Here is an 18,799-nt window from a genome sequence, read left to right as displayed (position 1 = left end):
AGCCAGAATCATGGGAATTCAGAGCCATTGCCCTTGTGACTGCCCCCATTAAGATATTTATGCTTGCAGAGCTGGGTCCCCATGGGACGTCTTTTGTGTTGCACTTTTTTTTTTTTTTAAAAAAAAAAAAGTGCTCTGTAGTGTGTACAGACCTTGGTTACAGAACTATGTCAGGGGAGAGTGGCATCAGAGATAAAAATAGTTGCCTTAAACAGGCTTGTCCTGCTAGGGACTTTAGCGACTCTTAACAGTGGCATTGGGGTTACTGAAGAGATGTGTGCTGGAAATCTTAACTGCATCTACTGCACATCGGGCACACTTTGTTATGCGCATGTTCCCTTGTTCAATGGCTCTTGTTTAAGATCAGCTCCCTTGGCTGCAGGTTTTTCATTAGAAATGTGTTCTGGCTAGCTGCTCTGTAGCTTCTACAGACAGTCTCTAGCTTTCCTCTTGCTTTGTTACTGTCTGTGAGTAACTCCTGTTAAGTGTTTTCATGGGTAATTTCAGATTCACTTTTGAGCCAAAAACTTGCCAAGTGATTTGTGTAGAGGGTGGTGGAAGTTGATGATTTTGGGGTGCTTATCACAAGCCTTTTGAAATCTCTTTTCAGATATCTTTGGTTCGAATGCCCTATGCCTGCAAGCTCCTCTTCCAAGAACTGATGTCTATGAGTATTGCACCTCGTATGATGAGCGTTTAGCCTTTAAAAGGGCTCTCTGCTCTCATCTTTTTGGTTTTTTTAAAGTGCTCAGGTTTTGTTTCATTTTGTGTAGGTTGCGTTTCAAATAGTTTTACTCATCTGCTGTGTGCTGTTCAAGAGTACGTTTATTTCCTGTAAATAGAATTAAAATTTGTAATCAGACTTGTGAATTTCTTTATTTGTGTATCTGTGAAAGAAGTATGCAAGCAAATTGGTAATCAAAGAATAAGGAACTTAAGAGGCAATGATTAGTGAGCCAGAAAAAGCCAGAGGTTGCAGCTTTCCAAAATACTAATCTGAAACTGTGTGTAAGTGAAAGTCCTCACATCACACCACATCACAGCTCTGCACCATCATCTGTGGAAAAACAAAAACATATTATGCTCTGTACGGTTCCAAGGGGCAATATCACAACTTGGGCCGTAGCACAGTGCACAGGTTTTCTGATGTCTTAGCTGACAATGTGGTCCTGACCCCGTCTTTCCTTCCTTCCTTCCCTACCGCAGGACTACAGCAGCAGGGGGATGGTAACAGATGGCATTTTTCTGGGCTGAGATCACCTGGACATGGGACACAGACTCCCTAATCCCTGTAGTGTGTAGCTGTGATGTCTTGACAGTTTGTTCAATTAATGTTATCACTTTCCTTTAAGGTATTGTGGACTGCCAGTTTATTGTTTAGCTACAGCATGCTTACTTGAGAGCTCTCCTACAGCTGAAAAGAAACAGCTGTAACATGCGGTGTGCATACAAGGAATAAACCACGAGGCAATACGCTGTGAGACTGCAGTACTGCGTAGAGCTGCTGCGAGAAGGTGAACAAACACCTTCTATTCTGGGGTGTAAGTAACGCTACTCATATGAGGCACAACTCAGTAAAACTCCATTTCATTCACATCCATAAATAAGATGTTTGAAAAGGGATTAAGAGACTAGCTAAAAACCTTTAGCAAAGTTCCTACACGTAAGGGATACTGGGATTAATCTACTTTTATTTCAATGCCAGGTGCCATTAATATTCTCCTAAAGGAAGTTGTGCAGCTACTCAGGGATATAAGGATACAGAAAATCAAGACTATATAGTTTGGATAAAGTTACTGGGATTAAAGCTAAGGATTATATCCTGAAAGTGAATTTGGACAACACAGTATTCTTTAGCTGGATGCTTTCTTTCCAGTGCCTCTGCCTCTAGCATGGTCACAGTCACTGTTCCAGCTCTCTGCATTTATTCTGAAGCACACATGGCTGTGGCACTAAGCCATCCTCTTTGCAGCTGGAATCAGGGTGGGTGGTTTGCCATCAGCTTTGCACACAGCCTGGTACAGAGGACCTGGGTTTGAAAACTGGCTGCAGGGTAAAGGCTTCAGGTCTTGCCTGGAGGCCTGCTGTGGCGTATCTATACCCTCCCCGGTTTGACACCGCAGCATGGAGAGAGAATGGCAGGGACTGGGATGTTTCTAGGATGAGGAAGAATAAGAAAGTGCAGGGATGTGGCAGGAATTTTAAGTGCTTGAAGTTCCCCCTCTGTCTTGGGGCTGGTTGTGTCACCAGCGCTCCCAGGAAAGATGGGCAGGTTTGGAAGTGTCCAGAAAGCACTAAAAAGATAAATTTAGGTCTGGAAAAACACTGAAAGTCATTTTGTAAGAACCCCAAAAGGTGTTTTTAATTTGGTATCTTTATCTCCAGTACTTTACAGCAGTTGGGGGGTTATTTAACGATCCCTTGAGAACTGTAGCAGCTGAGATTTACTGGAAATGTTTTGTCAAACCCTGTAAAAACTGCATGTTAGACTGGTATTTCTAGTGTGCCTTCCCCCCCCCCCGCAAAAGGCATTAAAGGGAGGTGGTCCTTCAGTATGAAATAACTGAGCAAATTGTTAGGGGACAGAGCTGCTGAGTGTTCAGCCACGCTACCTACCTTTGGCCAGGGCTATTTCATGCAGAGCTTCCACAACATGGATTTTTGCAGAAGCTGTTGCCTCTCCTTTGGCATTTGATGCATGACACTCATATTCTCCAGCATCCTCTTTGCTCAGAGGAGATATCTAGGGAAGAAACACACACCCCCCATCGCGCAGTAAGTATCCTGTGCATAGGTAAAGCTGATTCTGTTTTAAGATATCTTCTGTAACCTGTCAATTGCTGGAGACATAACGAGATGACCAGAGTGCATGAAGTAGCAGGTTAACCCTTAGGAACCCCGTGGTATTTCTTCTGCTTGTCCTCAACAGTCTGGTGGGGATTGCAGTGGCTCTCTCCAGCGGGGTTTGGGACAAGCACCCACTCCCGTGGATCGGCCCAGCTTTCTTTGCTGCTGGGCCAGGCTCCATGTGCTGTAACACTCCCTCCTTGTCTTCTGTTGCTTCCCTAGTTTGGAGATGTCGGAGCACTGCGTGCTTGGTAAGGGCAGGGAGAGAGGAAGAAAAGGCCTTCCTACAATACGCTCAATCCAGTCAGTCAGTTCAGCAAAATCACTGGCTCAGACCCTTCCTTCTCTCCCCTTGTTTCTACCTCTGCTCTTGCAAACACACCCTAAGCTGTGCTCCCCTGCTGCCAGCTTCTCTGCCGCTGGGAACCATCTTGCAATTCCCTTACTGGGATGCACAGCAGCTCCCTCTGATGTGTGGCAATCACCGGTTAGCCTGCAGGTACGATTGTAGCTCCGGGGTCTGTTGAGTGAGAGCTGATGGCTTCTGTGCTGTGCTAGTCTGAGGCAGGTGATGTGCTTTGCAGAGGAAAGGCCAGTTGTGCCAGATCTACAAGGGCTCCTCAGCTGTGGGTGGCTCTTAGGGATGCCTTGCATCTGTACTGATTCCTTCCTAGACAGGGCAAGTGTCTTTCCCACAAATGGCAGCAGGAAAGTAATGACATACAGAAAGGAGATTTTTTTTATTTAAGGCTAGCCTTCCCTGATCACAGAACGCCTGCTTCTGCATGCTAGATGGAGGTGAAAAACTGCAATGGATAAGGCTAGAGCCAGCAGTCTTCACGCCTTACCCTTCATGCCTAATTCACACCGGTTGTTTTCCTCTAAATGCCCTGTCCATTGCCATGTGTCTTCTGTACAGTTCTTTGTTCATGACCTGTTTGCAAACTGTCCTACTGTTTGTGCAGCTCTATGCATACAGCAAGTACTTACGAGCACCCAGCCAGTCACTTCGTGTTTCTCAGGGCCGCCTCGGGTCTGGATAGCCAAGTTTTCCCGGTCCCCAGGCAGAAGCTCCATCCTCTGGACACCATACTGTCCCCGAATTATCTAAAAAGAAGGGCAGGAAGGGGTAAGAATTTTGGGGCTAATTTACGCTAGAACTGGTGGGACCATACCTGCACACAGACAAGACCAATGCTAGTTTCACATCAGTGTGTTTCGGGCAGTAGCAGTGTTTTTTCTAGTGCCAGCATTTCTTCTTGGCCTCCGTGTGCTGCAGCCCCAGCACCCCAAGTGCCTCAGCATCTGCACTGAGGCTGCATTTCCCTGGCCTCGGACGGAACGGACAGAGCAGCACAGCCTTCTGGCGTGGATGGTGCGGGGCAGTGGGGCGTGCGAACGTGCCCTGCACTGACTGGGTCTGACAGAACTCGTGCTTGTTCCCAAGGCTGTGCTTAGCCGGGAAGCGGTGCCTGTGCTGAAGGAGGATTTGGCTGCCTGCAGCTGCTGGTAGCCATACCTCAATCCAGTGCAGCAGGCTGGAGGAGCTGCCTTCTGGCTCAGGACTGCGAGGACAGCAGGAGATGACTGATGTCCTTGTTTGGAGAGGCTCCCCTGCAACTTCCCTGATGATCAGGCTGTTTAGCGTGACAGTAGCAAAGAACTGAGTGTCTGCATGTCGCTGCTGGAATGGGCTCTCCCTGCGTGACCAACAGGCCACAGCAGCCCTGTAGGTTTCTGCTGCAGCAAACCAGGCCACCCCTCCTGCTGGGCTCAGCGTCGATGGGACAGCAGCAGTGCAGTTACCCCAGTGCTGCATATCTGAGCCCAGAGCATGGATATCCAGCATGGGCTAAGCGGTATGCAGCCCTCGTTATCACCAGGTCGAGCATCTCTCGGCCATGAGGAAGAGGCACAAAAGGCAGAGAGTGCTGACAGTCAATGTAAATACAACATCTGCTTGTAAACAAGCAGAAAATCCTGCCTGAGTCAACGTGCCTACGTTGTGTGCTCACCCAACAGTCTGCCCTGGGACCCCTAGGAATAAAGTTTGCTGCCTCAGAGCACAGCAATCTTTGGGCCAATCTATTTTTTTTTTTTCTTCTCTGTAGTATTCTTAAGCTAGTATTGTTTCAGCTTTATTGTAAGACCCCTCCCAAGTGTCCACAAACCTGTGGCATTTGAGGAGGCTACAGGTGCCATGCAGTGGCTCTCAGCCCCTCAGCAAGGGTCCCCCCTGCCCCAAGCCAGGTGTTACCAGCATGCTGCCGACATCGGTGTGCTGCTGGAGGTAACTGCCCCATGCCGTTCCTGTTCTGACATGGGTGAGCCGTGTCCAGCCACCTCGGAGTCACTGCCGCCCGCGGGGTGACAGCAGGTCAAGGGACATTCCCCGCGTGCTCTGAATACCAGGCGCTACCAAGAGAAACACAAGTCCTGCTCTGCCTCGGGATCAACAAGAGTTTAGGAAAAGCAAAGCCTGAAGACTAAGCAAAGCCAGATGTTTGGGGGCGGACAGATCTGCACAGATGAGAGAACTCATCGGATGTCTGTGTCTAAGGAGGGATCTGCTACGGCTCATTTTTATTTTATGCTCACCAGGCAGTTTCAGCTGCCTCAGGTTTGCTGTGCTCTAAGAGCTCCTAGTAGGGCCCTTACCTTGTTCCAGATGAGGACAGGGGTTGGGATGCCCATGACTTCACAGCTCAGGTAGATCTGTGCTCCTGTCACATTCCAGATGTCCTTAGGAGGGGTCACAATGGAGGGTCCTGCAAAAAGAGAGAAATTCTTTTAAGGACTGGGTGACTGCAAGCCTGTCTCCTTGCTAGCCTTTTAAGTGGGGCCAGTCAAGTCTGATGTGTTTTGAAGATGAGGTGGAGGGGTCCCTGCCTGGAGCAAAGCTTGCTGGACTGATCCCACATCACAGCACTTCCCAAAGCTACACGTGTGTCCGACCTTCAGCTGTTGAGGCTGATGGGCGCTTGCCCCAGATGGAAGCTCAGGTGCTGAGCAGTTCAGGTGCTCAGTCCACCTACTTGCAAGCCTGAGGTCAGAGGTAAGACAGTGTTTGTTATCTCAGGGGCTGAGCAGGACTTTACCGACGGCTGCCTCTGCTCACCGTGCAGCCAACCAAGTGCAAGGTGACACTCAGCTGGCATGGAAGAAAGGACCCCCACAGGAGACTGGGATCCCCAGCTTCGCAGCATCCTTCTTCCCAGCATTATTTTAACATGCAGCGAAGCCTGTGGCAGCTGGCTAGCAGAAATCAGTGTTACGCTGCTCCTGTGTGCAGTACCCAGCCGAAGGAGGCTGGCTGGAGGGTGGCGGAGCTCTCCCTGGGGGGGATCTGGGAAACGACCAGGTGAATGCAGGGCTCCGTTTTTCCCCACGGGTTTCCAATCCCTGGTTAAACAGGGAGTTGTTTCCAAAGCCAGATGGGAACAGAACTGTTTTGCAGATCTGTCTGGGGATGTTTACCCCTCGGGCTGGGAAATGTTGGAGACGTGACCCATATCCCAGGAAGGGAAGAATGGCCTTTTCTGTTCAGTCCCTCTTTAGTGGGGCTGTTTTGCAAAACGTGGCTATTAATTCCCCACAATAGGAAGTGCAGACCAAAGGAGCACATAGTGTTTATTTCCACTTATTGACAGCTTGAAGAACACAGCAGCTTTTCTCCTTCTGCTGTGAAGATGCAGGCAGTTACAGGAAACTGAAGCTCCCATTAGGCTCCACAAGGAGAAGGCATTTCCTATGTGAACATGTGCTCCAGAGCCAGCCTGACTGAAGCCCCTGGGTATGCTGGCTCATAGACCATGGCGCATTCCCAGCTCCATAAAAGAGGGGCAGATTTGGGTCCTGATGCTCTTTCTCGGGTCCTAAGCATGCACTGACCTCAGCCCTGCATGCACACCCGGCCCTGCAGCCCTCTCGCAGGCACTGGGGAGCAGGGTTCAGGTGCATCCCACTGCACCAACGTCTTCCAGCAGAAAGCTGGTATCTTTTTACCTCCTTGGGATCCAAGGGCAGATCCACACCAGTATCATCAGCCAGGGGATGCTGTGGTGGCTCCCCACTCCTGAGCAGCTGGTATAATCCCTGAGAAGTATTTGGTCTTCTGAGACTTTCCTGTCCAGAAATGAGTGTACACAGCCTGATGGTGGGAAGCTGCTAAAAGACCACAGGTGACTGCAATCCGAATTCTCCATTAGAGAGGTATCCCAGTCCTGGTTTTAATAGGAGGTAGCTGTGTAGAAGCAGGAAAATCTTATGTGTAGCCCTGGGCGATGGTTAAACCCACACCTAATGATCCGTATGGGCTGGTTTCCTGGCAGACATCACAACCCAGGTGCTCCTCATCTGCACTGAACTGAGTCTCTCAGCTGAAAAAATAATTTAATCAGCATTTCATTACCTCTCTTGCCCTGTTGTTGGTTCTGCTGCTGCATGAATTGATTCCTGTGCACTGGCCAGAAGAGGGATGTGTCAGAGCCACAGCACCCTTTCCCATCTGGAAGGGTGCTGCAGTTATCCTTGCTCTGGATGGCCCAGAGCAGATCCGTGCCTCTGGACGGTGCCCAGCTCTGCACTCTCTGCAACACCCCGCTGGAGGCTGCTCCCCTGGGTACAACCATAGCACAGTACGGTGGGGTGACCCCTGGGGCTGGCACCCCCAGTGCACCCCTGCCCGAAACACCGCCTGGCACCTGTGAGCAGCAGGGCTGTGGCCAGCCCAGGCAGGGCACTGCCAGCCACGACAGGGCCACCTCAGGTCACACACTCTGCTCCCCTTCCCCAGGGCAGCCGTTTCCTGCACAGCCCTCCTGTTCTTTTTCTGGTGTCCCTTGAACAATAGGGACAACAGGGCACTCAGCAGCTCTGGGGTGGGACCTGGATGTCCCCAGGCTTCTTAGCTTACACCATGCTCTGCAAGGACCTTCAGCAGATGTGCCCTTGGCACAGACTCCTGCTGCTGCTGCTGCCGCCTCCTGCTCCGAGCCATGCAGAACCTCCCACACGCAAGGTGCCTTTCCTAGGGCACAGCCTGGGGTCTGCCCCTGTGTGACACCGTCCTCTTTACCACCAGTTGCTGGGGCTCTCCATGAAGCAGTAGAAACACAGCTGCCCCCAAATGACCACCATCTCCCACCACAGACAAGGAAATATCCTGATTCTCAAGTTAAAGCCAGGTGGATGTTAAGGCACCATTATGCTTTTCTAGGATCTGGCTCAATTCCTTCCTGGCTGGGAACTGCTAGCATCCAACACACCGCCAAATCCACTGCCGAGGTGTCGCCTTAGCTGCCGCTCAGTTTTCCCCTGCATCAAGGACCCAGACACCCTCTGCCCACGGATGTCCGCCTGCCCTGCCAGGAGCAGGTCACATCACGAGAAACTGCTGGCAGGGAAAAAGAGAGATTTTTCTACCCACCTCCTGGGTGAGGAGAAACCTCCCCTGGAAAGGGGACTGGCCTGCACAGCTCTGCAGCAAAGCTGCAGCTGGCTCAGCACAGCAAGAGCCCGGCTATTAGAGGCAGCCCAGAACGCCAGCGCAGGATGTACATCCTGATCGAACCGGGAACGGGAACATAAGACTCTGCCTTTGGCTGCAACATCAACTGGGAGCATCCACAGGCCTCGGCTTCTGTGCCTGGGCTGGGAGGGAATACACATCCCGAGAGATGCAAGTGTCATGGGAAGAGTCAGTGCGGTCTCTCGGGATAGTTGATTTACATCCAGCCAGCCAAAACCCTAGAGCTGAGCCTCTTCCTCCACTAAAAATAAATGAGAAAGGCCAAGAAGTCAGCAGATTTAAAACAAAATCACGACAGGCCACAGCAGCAGCTAGATTCCCACCACTGTGAGCCCACACCCAGATGCATGGCAGCCACCCTGCTTTACTGCCTGCATGGGTCCCGCTCACGTTCTCTCCCACAGTTCCCCCAAAGAAGCCAGAGACGGACACGGGACACGGCAACCTGCCACAACGGGGCAGGCAGGGGATGCTTGAGCCTTGCAAGGACTTCAGCGGATGCAGGGACATCCCTTCCTGCAAGTCACCCCTCTTGCTTTGGGGGTCCTTGTGAAGGCAGCAAGGCCACCATGCGCTCAGCTGGACTGGAAACAAGCCCACCTTGTACAGAGCAGATGACTTGATTCCTTCCAGCGAGGGGTCCCCTGGCCCCGCAGCCTGTATCTTAGAGACCTTGCTGCTCTACTTGCAGCACTGCCCGGGACGTTTTTCCGCCTGCTTCCTTCAGGCTGGGGACTTGTGGGTTGCACCTGCTGACAAAAATGGTCACCACCATCAATGTGGCAGAGTGGTCTCCGCTCCCCACCAGGACCGAGCCCGGGGCACTGGGGATGATGTACAGGCTGCTTGCCCCGACTGTGGAGGAGCTCCCTGGCCAAGAGGACGTGTTGATGGAGATGAGCTGCTCTCTGCAGGCACTTCAGGCATTTCCTCCCTGCTCTGCCCCATTGTTCGTTAAGACAAACGGCCCTCCCTGGCCCTGGAAGGGGGTTATATACGGAGCCAGCGAGCTCATTCACCTCGGGACAGGAGCCTGAAAGCACAGGGACTGTTTTTCCTGCAGATGACAGGGAGCTGACAGCCTGCGTTATGTCAAACGCAGCATCCGGAGAGGAGTTCCCGTTGCTGCCCATGTAGTCGTTTTTCTGCTGCAGCAGCAAGCTGCAGAGCCTGTGACTTCCTCAGCGATGAGGCTATCATTTGGCATCTGCTCCTGACACCCCTGCCACGCCAGGCACCTCTTCCTCTGCTCAGCCACAGCTGGCAGAGATCTGGCCTCTCCCAGCCCCTCACCTGCCCCTGGACGGTCTATCACAGCTCAGGGTTCCTCACTGACCTTCCTTTGATGTCCACATACACACAAATAAATCACACTCCAGCAAGCAGAGCAATAACTTTTCTGCTAAAAAGGGGCTACAGGTATGTCACTAAAGGCAAAAATAAGCTTGACGTTAAGTACTGTGGTGTATGCCCTGGTGCTGAGGCGCACATGGGAAGTCCCAACCACAAACGTATGAAGCTGTGTCCGTCACGGTGAAGCTCGCGTGGGTGCCAGCTCGGTTCCCACCAGCCCTCCTGAGCACTCCGCAGCCATGCCACAGCCCCGGGTGAAACACAGACTGGGAACACTTCCCATCAGACGGCAAATCGAAGCAAAAGCTAGACATTGTTCACACCCACAAGCTCTGGCAAGTCTGAAAATAGACCCACTCCAGTCCCCTGAGTTGCTGGGAAAGTATTTTCCCTTCAAAATAACTTTATAAGGAGAAGGGGAAACCTTCCGTAAGCAGCGTCTACTCATTCTAGCTGGCACGACCTCAGCCGCTCCCTCCCCAGGTCCCTCTGCAAGAGGCAGCAGCGGATGGGAAATGCATGTGGTTTTTCCCCCATTCCCAAAGCTGCCTGCTGCTTTTTTTCCTTCTTCACCTCTTTCTGAAGGCATTGCTCCTCCTCCTGTAACTTGGCCTTGAAGAGACTAAGGAGTTTCAGAAGGAAGTTCCAAGACATCTCGACCAAAGGTGATGCTGGATGGTAAGACCTGCTCAGACGGTCCCCCGCAGACTTCAGCAACCCAGTGACCCAGGGAAGGCTGCGAACATGAACACAGATCTTCCCCAAGCCCTGGAGGCTTGAGACCGAGTCAGCGTGAGGTAGGGCCCTGGGCCATCATCTATCTGCCATGGATCTCCTCCTGCTTCCCACTCCACCAGGCTCACCGTGGAGCAGACCAATACCGCTGGAAATCCCAGCTCTGCTGTTTCACCATGGTTCGGGAACGCTGCCTTCGGAGACCTTGTGCGTGACCTTTCTATGAATACTTACCAGTCCTCCACAGGGTTTATGCGTAGGTGGGACGGAGAATGGTATGGCCCTGCAAAGAACAACACCCCAAGCCCCTTCTCCCCTACCCAGCATGCCGGATGGGTCTGCGCTGCCCCCAGCACTGCATCCTCGTGCAGCATCCTCAACCTGCATCTCCGAGCGGGGGCAATGGGAAGGCCAACATGGCTGAGGCTGCTCTGAAGCTCAACTGCAAGCTTATAGCCACACTTGCCCCTGGAAGCAGCCAAATGGGGAAAGGGCAAGCCCTCTGAGCAGAGACAACACTGCCCTTCCCAGCGGGCTGCCACAGACTAACCTCTCTCTTGCCTCTTCCCCCTGTCCTACCCTGTTTGCCACCTTCCCTCCCGTTTGCTGAAGTATGCTGTTCCCAGGGTCCAACAGGCAGTAGCTTTCTGCAAACACGTTTGCTGCTTCCCAGCCACATCCGGATGCACCTCTGGATTTTTTTGTCCCAGACCTCCCAGACAAGCTCTATCAAGAAACTTCCCTCCTCCCGGCTGCCACCTCCCCTCTTCTCTTCGTGTGACCTCAACTGAGAAGAAAACTGTCATTATGGCACAAGGATGACCAGGAGCTAAAGCCTGGAAAAAATGTGAAAAGCTTATGGTAGGAGACATGGAAACAAGGCATGCCAGCATTTATGCAGGGAAAAGCAAGCAAGGCTTTCAAAAGTCCGACCTGATTAGACTTGTTAGGTGGTAATCTCCTGTTTAATATGAACCTCAATCAACCTCAGCCCAACAAAGGATTAAACACTTTTTTTTTTTTTTTTAAACACAGCATGCCTTTGCAGCAACAGAAAAAACAAACACAGGGAGGAATTTGCTGATCTGTAATCATTCCTTCCTAGTGATTTTGCCTATGCTGTGATGATTGAGCATGAAGACACAGGTGAAATATAGGATCCTCTCGGGCAGTGGAGGTATTTGCGTAGTGCTCAGCATACTGGTGCTCGCCAAGGCTCTGAGCTGCCAAGTAATATATTAAACAGCTTTGCTAATGAGATTTTAGCATAGCAACCATAAAAACTCAAGCTCCAATGAACCAAGAACTTTTCAAATAATTAAAAGCATTCTAAGGCAGATTTTATGGCCTACCCTACAACAGTGGAAAACCCCAAAGTTACAGATTAATTTAAAAAATATCAGCATAAAGCTTCAGCCCTAGAAACTCTGTCTCAAAATCTCAATGCACTGTGTGCTGGGAAAGGAAGCACCATGCTGAAAAATGTCATATTCCCACACCATGCTCCACCTGCAAAGAGGCCGTGGTACAAAACAAAAGGTGTAACCTTACCACACACCTGCACAGCTCTGCTCTGCCACAGACTCTCTGGACGCAGCACAAAAATGCTGCCAAGATCTACCTGCAAATGCAACGCCTTCCTTTCTCGTGAGAGAAAGCAAGTGGCAGGCCACTGCTGCATGCCCCCCACTCCCAGCTGATGCAGAAACCCCAACCAGCTTCCCAGGAAAACTAGAGATTTCAGTTCATTTCCAACCACAGATGACTTCGCAAAAATGTCTCCAAATCTCTCTTTCACCAGCAAAGAAGGAAGCACTCATAAAATGGGGATATTACGTGCCTTAAAATCCAGGAGAGGAAAAATGGGAGGAAAGAACTAAAGCAATCGAAGTAATTTGTGAACTAAAAAGCACAAATTCAGAAGTTTCTTGAAATATGTGATTGGATATGAACTGTGCTCTCTGGTGTCTAAAACAGCTAGCTGTATCAGGAGGAGGTGAGCCAACGTCAGTAATAACAGCCGTCTGCCATCTCCCAGAAGGTTTTCCCCCAAACCCCTGTTTCTGCTCTACTCTGGCACTGGATTAAGAAAACCAACAAAAATCAAACACCAAACCACCCTCAAAACTAAAATATTTCTGGCAAAGCCTCAACAGCTGAATGTGCATGGAAGGAGCCAACAGATGTGATTTATGTTTCTTGTTTTAAAATTGACCTATGGGAACCCTTTGTTTGCAGTGCAGATGTAGCTTCGTAGGACACTGAGGCACCAGCAAAGCAAAACCACTGCTGGGGTCAAGTGGCAGGAATTTTGGGGGAGCGTACTTGCCCCTGGGGCCATCAGTCTCCATGGGAGCCTGGCAGCCATGATCCTACATCCATCAGCCCATCTTTAAGCCCTGCAGACAGCCCAGAGACCTTGCACCCACCTTCCCGAGCCCCAGAGCTGGCGGGTGGTACCTTAGCAAAAAACCCCTTCTAGGAGAGACGCTGTCTGGGCTTCTAGCAAGCCAAAACGATACCCCTCTGGGGGTTCAGCTCAGCTCGGTGACTGGGATCTTTCTGCTGGTGAAAGAGAGATTTAGGCAAGTTTAGCGCTGGTTACAGTCTGCTTTAAAAGAATCTCTCCTGGTCCTGCTGTTCATAAGCTATGCAGCCTGTGGGCTGGATCCTGTAAGGTGCTGAGCCCTCACCACCACAGGGCAAACCCCTGCACGTTCCCAATGCTGGGAAAAGACTTTAACGGAGCCACAGACATTCAAGCCACGTTCAGATCAACAGGAATAAAGCAGGCTGCTTGGTGAGCCGGCAAATCTACCTTCGCCCACAGAGACGCCAAGTTTCTTCCTCGGGGAGGTCCTTGTAGGTAGGTACCAAGGAGAGGCAGGTACCAGTTCCCTGGAGAGTGAAACGCTGCTCTCCGGTGTCTGCCGAGCACTGCTCTGGGGTACGCTGCACTGGGGCAAGCACAGGCACTTGGCTTCCACCAAAAGAGAAGTGAGCGTAACATATAGAAGCCTTGACTCAACGGCAAACAATCTGGAGACCCAAACCCTGCTGGAACAGGTATCAGGGACTTCAAACCATAATGAGGCAAGTTCAACAATATTTCCAGCAGCCACGACATGTCCCTTGAAGCACGTTTTGGCTGGTAGCTAATGATAACAGATACTCAGGGGTATTTTCCCTTCTTGCACTGGTTAGGCAACAAGTCTGTGCCTGGTATTTTTCAGCTCAGAGAGATCATCGTGCCGAAAACCCTGCTAGCTTTTCGATGGGGGTTGGTGCTTTGAAGCTGTTTTTCTGCCTGGCTTGAGCTGAGCCATGCAGCCCTAACTCTTCATGCCAGCTGGCTCTGCATGACAGTGGGCACCATGGTCCTCCCACCCCAGGTCCTAGCTGGCCGTAAACAGCCTCAGTGAGGGCACTGCAAAACTAATTTCAGCCTAAATCACCGAAGCCACCAACTCCATAAGAGGCTCTTCCAAACATCTGTGCCCAGGCAGGAGAGAGCGGTGGCAGAGGGCAGCTCCCCAGATGTCGCAGCAGCCTCCCCTCCTGCCAAGGAGGCCACTGGAGGTGGCACCCCTGACCGCTCGTCCCTGCCTCACCAGCGGGCTTCTGCTTCGTGCCTGGGCCTGCCCTGCCTGCAAGAGCTGGCAGCAGACCTGAGCGGAGCTGTGCGTATCCATAAGCAGAGTGCAAAGTGCGGGAAAGCAGCTGGAAAACTTCACAGCATCCACCTCCTGCATGGCCTCAGCACCAGGATTAGCTAAAAAGAGGCTGCTGGGGCGCAAGGGTAGAGACAGGATGCAGGCAGTGGCTCCCTGGCAGGGAGCAGGGCAAACCCTGAGCCAGCTGTGAGCGCAAGCGTGAGGGCACAGGACAAGCCCAGCCAGGAGGAAGCACCACAGCATCGCTTCTGACTCCCCCAGAACAAACACAGGCAGCTTGGCCACGCTCTGCTAACACAGCACCACCAGCAGCCAGACAGCCTCAAGGAGCTGGGAATCAAGTAGGGTGCCTTCTTCTAGCTGCTCCCAACAGTCCTGTCCATGTGCAACCCACTCCAGGAAGGACGGGCTGGATCCCTGCATCTGCCAAGCGCAGGCATAGCAAGGGTTATTTCCATCCTCCCAGTCTCTTCTCAACTGTGTCTTCCTTTGCCCTCCAGCAGGAAGTTTTGGCTGCAATGGAAATACCTTTTTCTGCATGGCTTCACTATTTTTGTACAAAGAACACAGGCATCAGACCCGAGATGTCTGGGAAACAAGCAGTGGAAAGAGAATCCCAAGGACAGGGTCAAGGCAAATAATGTAGGGCTGAGAACTGGCTCCTTTCTTTTGCTATTTAACAACAAAGAAACATCCAAGTTTTTCCCAGTCAATGGACAGCATCTCTTAGCAAGCAAAAGCTGCCGAGCATTGCACAGAAAACCTGCGATAGGCACCATCATGAATATGGAAAGCTCGACTAGACGTGCACTTGGTCAGCTCTGTCAAATACAGTTTTAATGAACTTTCATCCCCCTCGAAATACGGTGGAAAACCATGCGTCTCAAGGAGTATTTTGCATGTTAAGCCTTACGTAGCCGAGTGCTTTGTTTTCCAGCGGCTTCACTCATGCCCACATGGTGCTGCCTATGCAAGTCGGTAGGACCGCCCCTCCCAGCAGGTATACATCCTTCGGACCCTCTGAATACCTGGTACATACAGGACAGAGAGGGAGACAAGGTGAGAAAGAAGGTATGAAATGCAACCTCAGTTAACCAAGGAACAGGAGCCTGTCTTTCAACTGCTTGTGGGCGACCCCTGTCTCAAGCACGTACTTCAAGGCACAAGAAGAGAAGGTGGCTGCAGTTAAGTCTCATTCCCACCTTGTCTGGGAGGTGACATTTGAGCAAACAGCGGCAGGAATCATGAAAAGGATAACCTGGCAGCATTAGCCCCATTTGCACCTGTCCCTGCCCTGTCTCCTGTCCTGCCACCCTCAGCATGCTGTAATGCCAGGCTGCGTGAAGAGGAGCATCTATCAATTAAACCATTCCCAGATGTGTTCCCTTCTTCCCCTGGATATCTCATCTCCAGCTGCCACCCTTCCTGCTGATGACAGCACAGGCCAATGGCAGCCACAGCTCTGCATTTACTCTTCCTGAGGACCAGTTTTCAAACAGGATGTACACAAAGCCCTCCCTCTCCAGCTCTATTTGGGGGAAAAAAAACCCAACAGCAACAAAAGAGCAATCAAACACAGTTAGGAACCACTGCTGGAAGCATGTTTTTCTGAATCTCTTGTCAGACTTGAAAGGCTGCTCACTCTTGGACCCAAAGGATGCATCCTGATCATCCAGTGCCTGCATGCAGACACCTCGGAGCCCACTGGCCTTGAGCAGACAGCCCAGGTCCCCCATCCCCCAAGGATTTCCCCCTGTGCAAAAGCTGTCACACAAATGACTGATGCAGGCAGGATCCTGCCTGTTTGTGGCCTCCCTGTGCAGGATCCCACCCTAGGCAGTGCCTTAAGGAGATCATGTCCATTTGCAGCGGGGAAACGGCAAAAGCCAGAATTTCCACTTTTTGACCCCCACAGCATCTAGGTTCTTTTAGAAACCCAGAAAAGTGCTGCCTCCTGTCTGGAGAGATATTGAAAGAGGCTCTGCCCTGGGGGGCTGATGGGGTGGATGTCCTCTCCTACCATAGTTCCAAAATCCCTGTGGAGATTACAACTCCCCTCCTCTCCCCACCCAACAGTCCTAACTGCCAGGCTACAGAAATACTTCCAGATGTCTGCCCCGTGTGTGGGCTAAGCCCCTGCCGCAGCTGCGAACCACAGAGCTCTGCGTATCACCAGAAGGTCCACAGCACCAGGGAGGCTCACGCAGCCAAGGGAAGGCTCAGAAGAGTGAGTTGCAACACTGCTGAGCAGCAGTCCACGTCCCTCCTGCTCCCTTCCGCGAGCTGCTGGGTCAGAGCTCTGCCAGTAGCAGGAGCCAAAAGAAGAGCAGCTCCCCAGAGCGACAGAGGAGGGGACATCTGACCAGTGGCTCAGCACCACATGCTTCAGCAAAGTTCTCAAACAACAGGTAACAGCCTGCAAAGGTGTCCTGCTGCACATCCCAAGGGATCTTCTCCAAGGAACGGATGCAGTTTGTGCATGGAGTGGCTGTCCCACACTGTGACCCTCTTCAGAGAAGCTGCTGCTGTGATGACCAGAGGATGGAGAAAGTCTTGTGGGAGCTGTTGTTTGAGGCTGGCAGGTCGGTGGCTTCCCACCATGCTCTCTAGCGGCTATGTTTGCATTGACCTCATCAAACTCTGTCTCTGTAGTCTGGGTCAAAGCCCCACCAGACCCAGCCAGCAGCCAGGGTCCGAGGGGGAAAGTGCACTCAAGGCTTGGGGCAGTAGGTTGTAAGTACCAACACCTGTTTTGCCACAATTTTGCATGCATTTTTAGGACTGCTGCAACGGTCTCTTGAGTCTGCTGGCCAGGAAATGCTCCTCCAAATGCTAGACAGAGGCCGTTCCAGTCTCATCCCACATCAACCTGAGGGCTGAAGCTCCTGCCCTCCAAGAGTTAACGCTGTACCACAATGTTCCTGGCTAATATATAAGCCTGATGTTTTGCACAAGGTTTGTGAAAAGCCACACAGGACATTTAATGGGCAACATCAAAGTGCATAACCCAATCCTTACCTAGCCCTTCATGCTCTCCTGGGGAGTTTCTGAAACTTTTTTTGCAAGACATGCTTGGCCTCGGTTATGGGAAGAAAGAGGAGGAGGTGGAGGCTGTGACCCTACACATACTGTGTTTATGAAAACACTCCTCCACCAAAACGGCATTGGCGCCAAGTACTGTCCTTGAGACGTTCCATAAATAGCTGCACGCTACGTCCCGGCAAAACCCACTCCCTGAAGCAGCCTGAATTTCTAGCAAAGGCTCTGTGGCAGAACAATTTCTTCTTTGAGCACCATCCCTAAGCTAAAGCTTGGGAAGAATCTAGCTCTTGGCTGGAAACGTTGCAAGCGCAAACCTCTCTGCGCAGCTTGCTGGAAAGTCACTGCTGTTTTCACTTCGCACCAAAGCAAGCCAGCAAATGTTGGCTCCGAATTTCTGGGGTGTTCATATCCATTTAGTAACTTCCTTTTCTCACTGTCTGCAACCTTCCTCTGCCCGACCCTGCCCTGGATCGCTCAACCCTTTTGTCCCATGTCGGAACATCCCAAATCGCGAGCTGCGGGCCAAGTACGGAAAGCAGGGCAGTGTGGTTCCAGCACTGCGGGAAGCCGCGAGCGGGCGGCCAAGCTGCTCCGCATTTCTGGGGCTGCTCCAAAGTCTCACTCCAAGTTGAGGCAGCACCGTCCGACCGGGGCTCTCGAGGCCCTTTACGGTGGTTTCGAAATCCACCCGACTTTGCAAACAAGCGCCCCGAGGGGACCCAACAGAACAAGGCGTACCGCCACCAGCTTTCCCACCGTGAATCCAGGGCAGCGCAGCCGGACATCCACCCGCCCTCCCCGACGGCAGCGCCCGCCACCCACCCCGGCCCCCCGGGCCGCTCCCTGCCGCGGGCGCCCGGCCGCGCTCCCGCCGCCGCCCCCGCTCCCGCTCCCGCTCCCGGCCCCGCTCCCGGCCCCGCTCCCGCTGCCGCCCCCGCCCCGCACCTTGCTCGCAGGCGCCCTTGCTGCGCTGGCTGATGGCGGGCTCGCCGCGGCTCTGGGCGCGCAGGCTGGCGGCGCGGAGCTGGCAACCGCTGCCGTAGGTGAGCCCGTCGCTGCCGCACACCGGGTACCGGCTCTTGCAGAGGCACACGCCGGGGGGGACCGGCGGCGGCGGGGGGTCCCGGGGCCGGGCCGCCCTTGGCCTTGCGGCGCTGGCGGCTCTTCACACACTCGAGGCCGGGGGCGCAGCGTCCCCCCGCCGCGCCGCCGCCGCCGCACGCCTCGCCCTCGCCGCGGCCGCACTGCCAGCAGCAGCCGCAGGCGTCCCGCACCCGGCCCAGCGGGCAGCCCCGCGGCGGCAGCGCCGGGCACCGCGCCGGCTCGCAGGGCCCGCAGCCCCCCGCCGCCGGGGCGGGCACCGCCAGCAGCAGCGGCAGCAGCAGCAGCGCGGAGGGCGGCATGGCGGCACGGCGATCCGCCCCCGGCAGCCACTTAAGCCGCGGCGGGGGAAACCCCTCCCCGGCGGCGCCGGCCCCGGCCCGGCCCCGGTCACGGCTGCGGTCACGGCCCCCGAGGCGGCACCGGGGCGCCGCCGCCCTCGCGCGGTCTCGGCCCTCGGGGTGCCGTCCCGGCTGCCCCGCAGCTCTGGCATCACGTCGGTGCCCCCGTCCCTGCC

The 18,799-nt window shown here is 53.0% G+C and overlaps 2 protein-coding genes across 2 annotated transcripts in view; one reads left to right on the top strand and one right to left on the bottom strand.

Moving 5' to 3' along the window:
- The window catches only part of POLR2B (RNA polymerase II subunit B), a 21,667-nt gene extending 20,805 nt beyond the window's left edge, over positions 1–862 (top strand). The window contains exon 25 of the mRNA XM_055794830.1: positions 611–862. Within this exon, the coding sequence (XP_055650805.1) occupies positions 611–700 (90 nt within the window). The 3' untranslated portion in view covers positions 701–862. The remainder of the gene's footprint in view (positions 1–610) is intronic.
- On the bottom strand, positions 808–18,799 carry IGFBP7 (insulin like growth factor binding protein 7). Its single transcript, XM_055794831.1, is given in 6 exon segments — positions 808–1,057; positions 2,617–2,743; positions 3,838–3,954; positions 5,506–5,615; positions 18,127–18,286; positions 18,288–18,799. Coding segments are annotated over 6 exon segments (831 nt in total). The 5' UTR covers positions 18,585–18,799; the 3' UTR covers positions 808–1,037.

The sequence above is a fragment of the Falco peregrinus genome, chromosome 2 (genome assembly GCF_023634155.1).
Source record: "Falco peregrinus isolate bFalPer1 chromosome 2, bFalPer1.pri, whole genome shotgun sequence".
In the NCBI taxonomy this organism is placed as follows: domain Eukaryota; kingdom Metazoa; phylum Chordata; class Aves; order Falconiformes; family Falconidae; genus Falco; species Falco peregrinus.
This window is presented reverse-complemented; position numbering and strand designations above follow the sequence as displayed.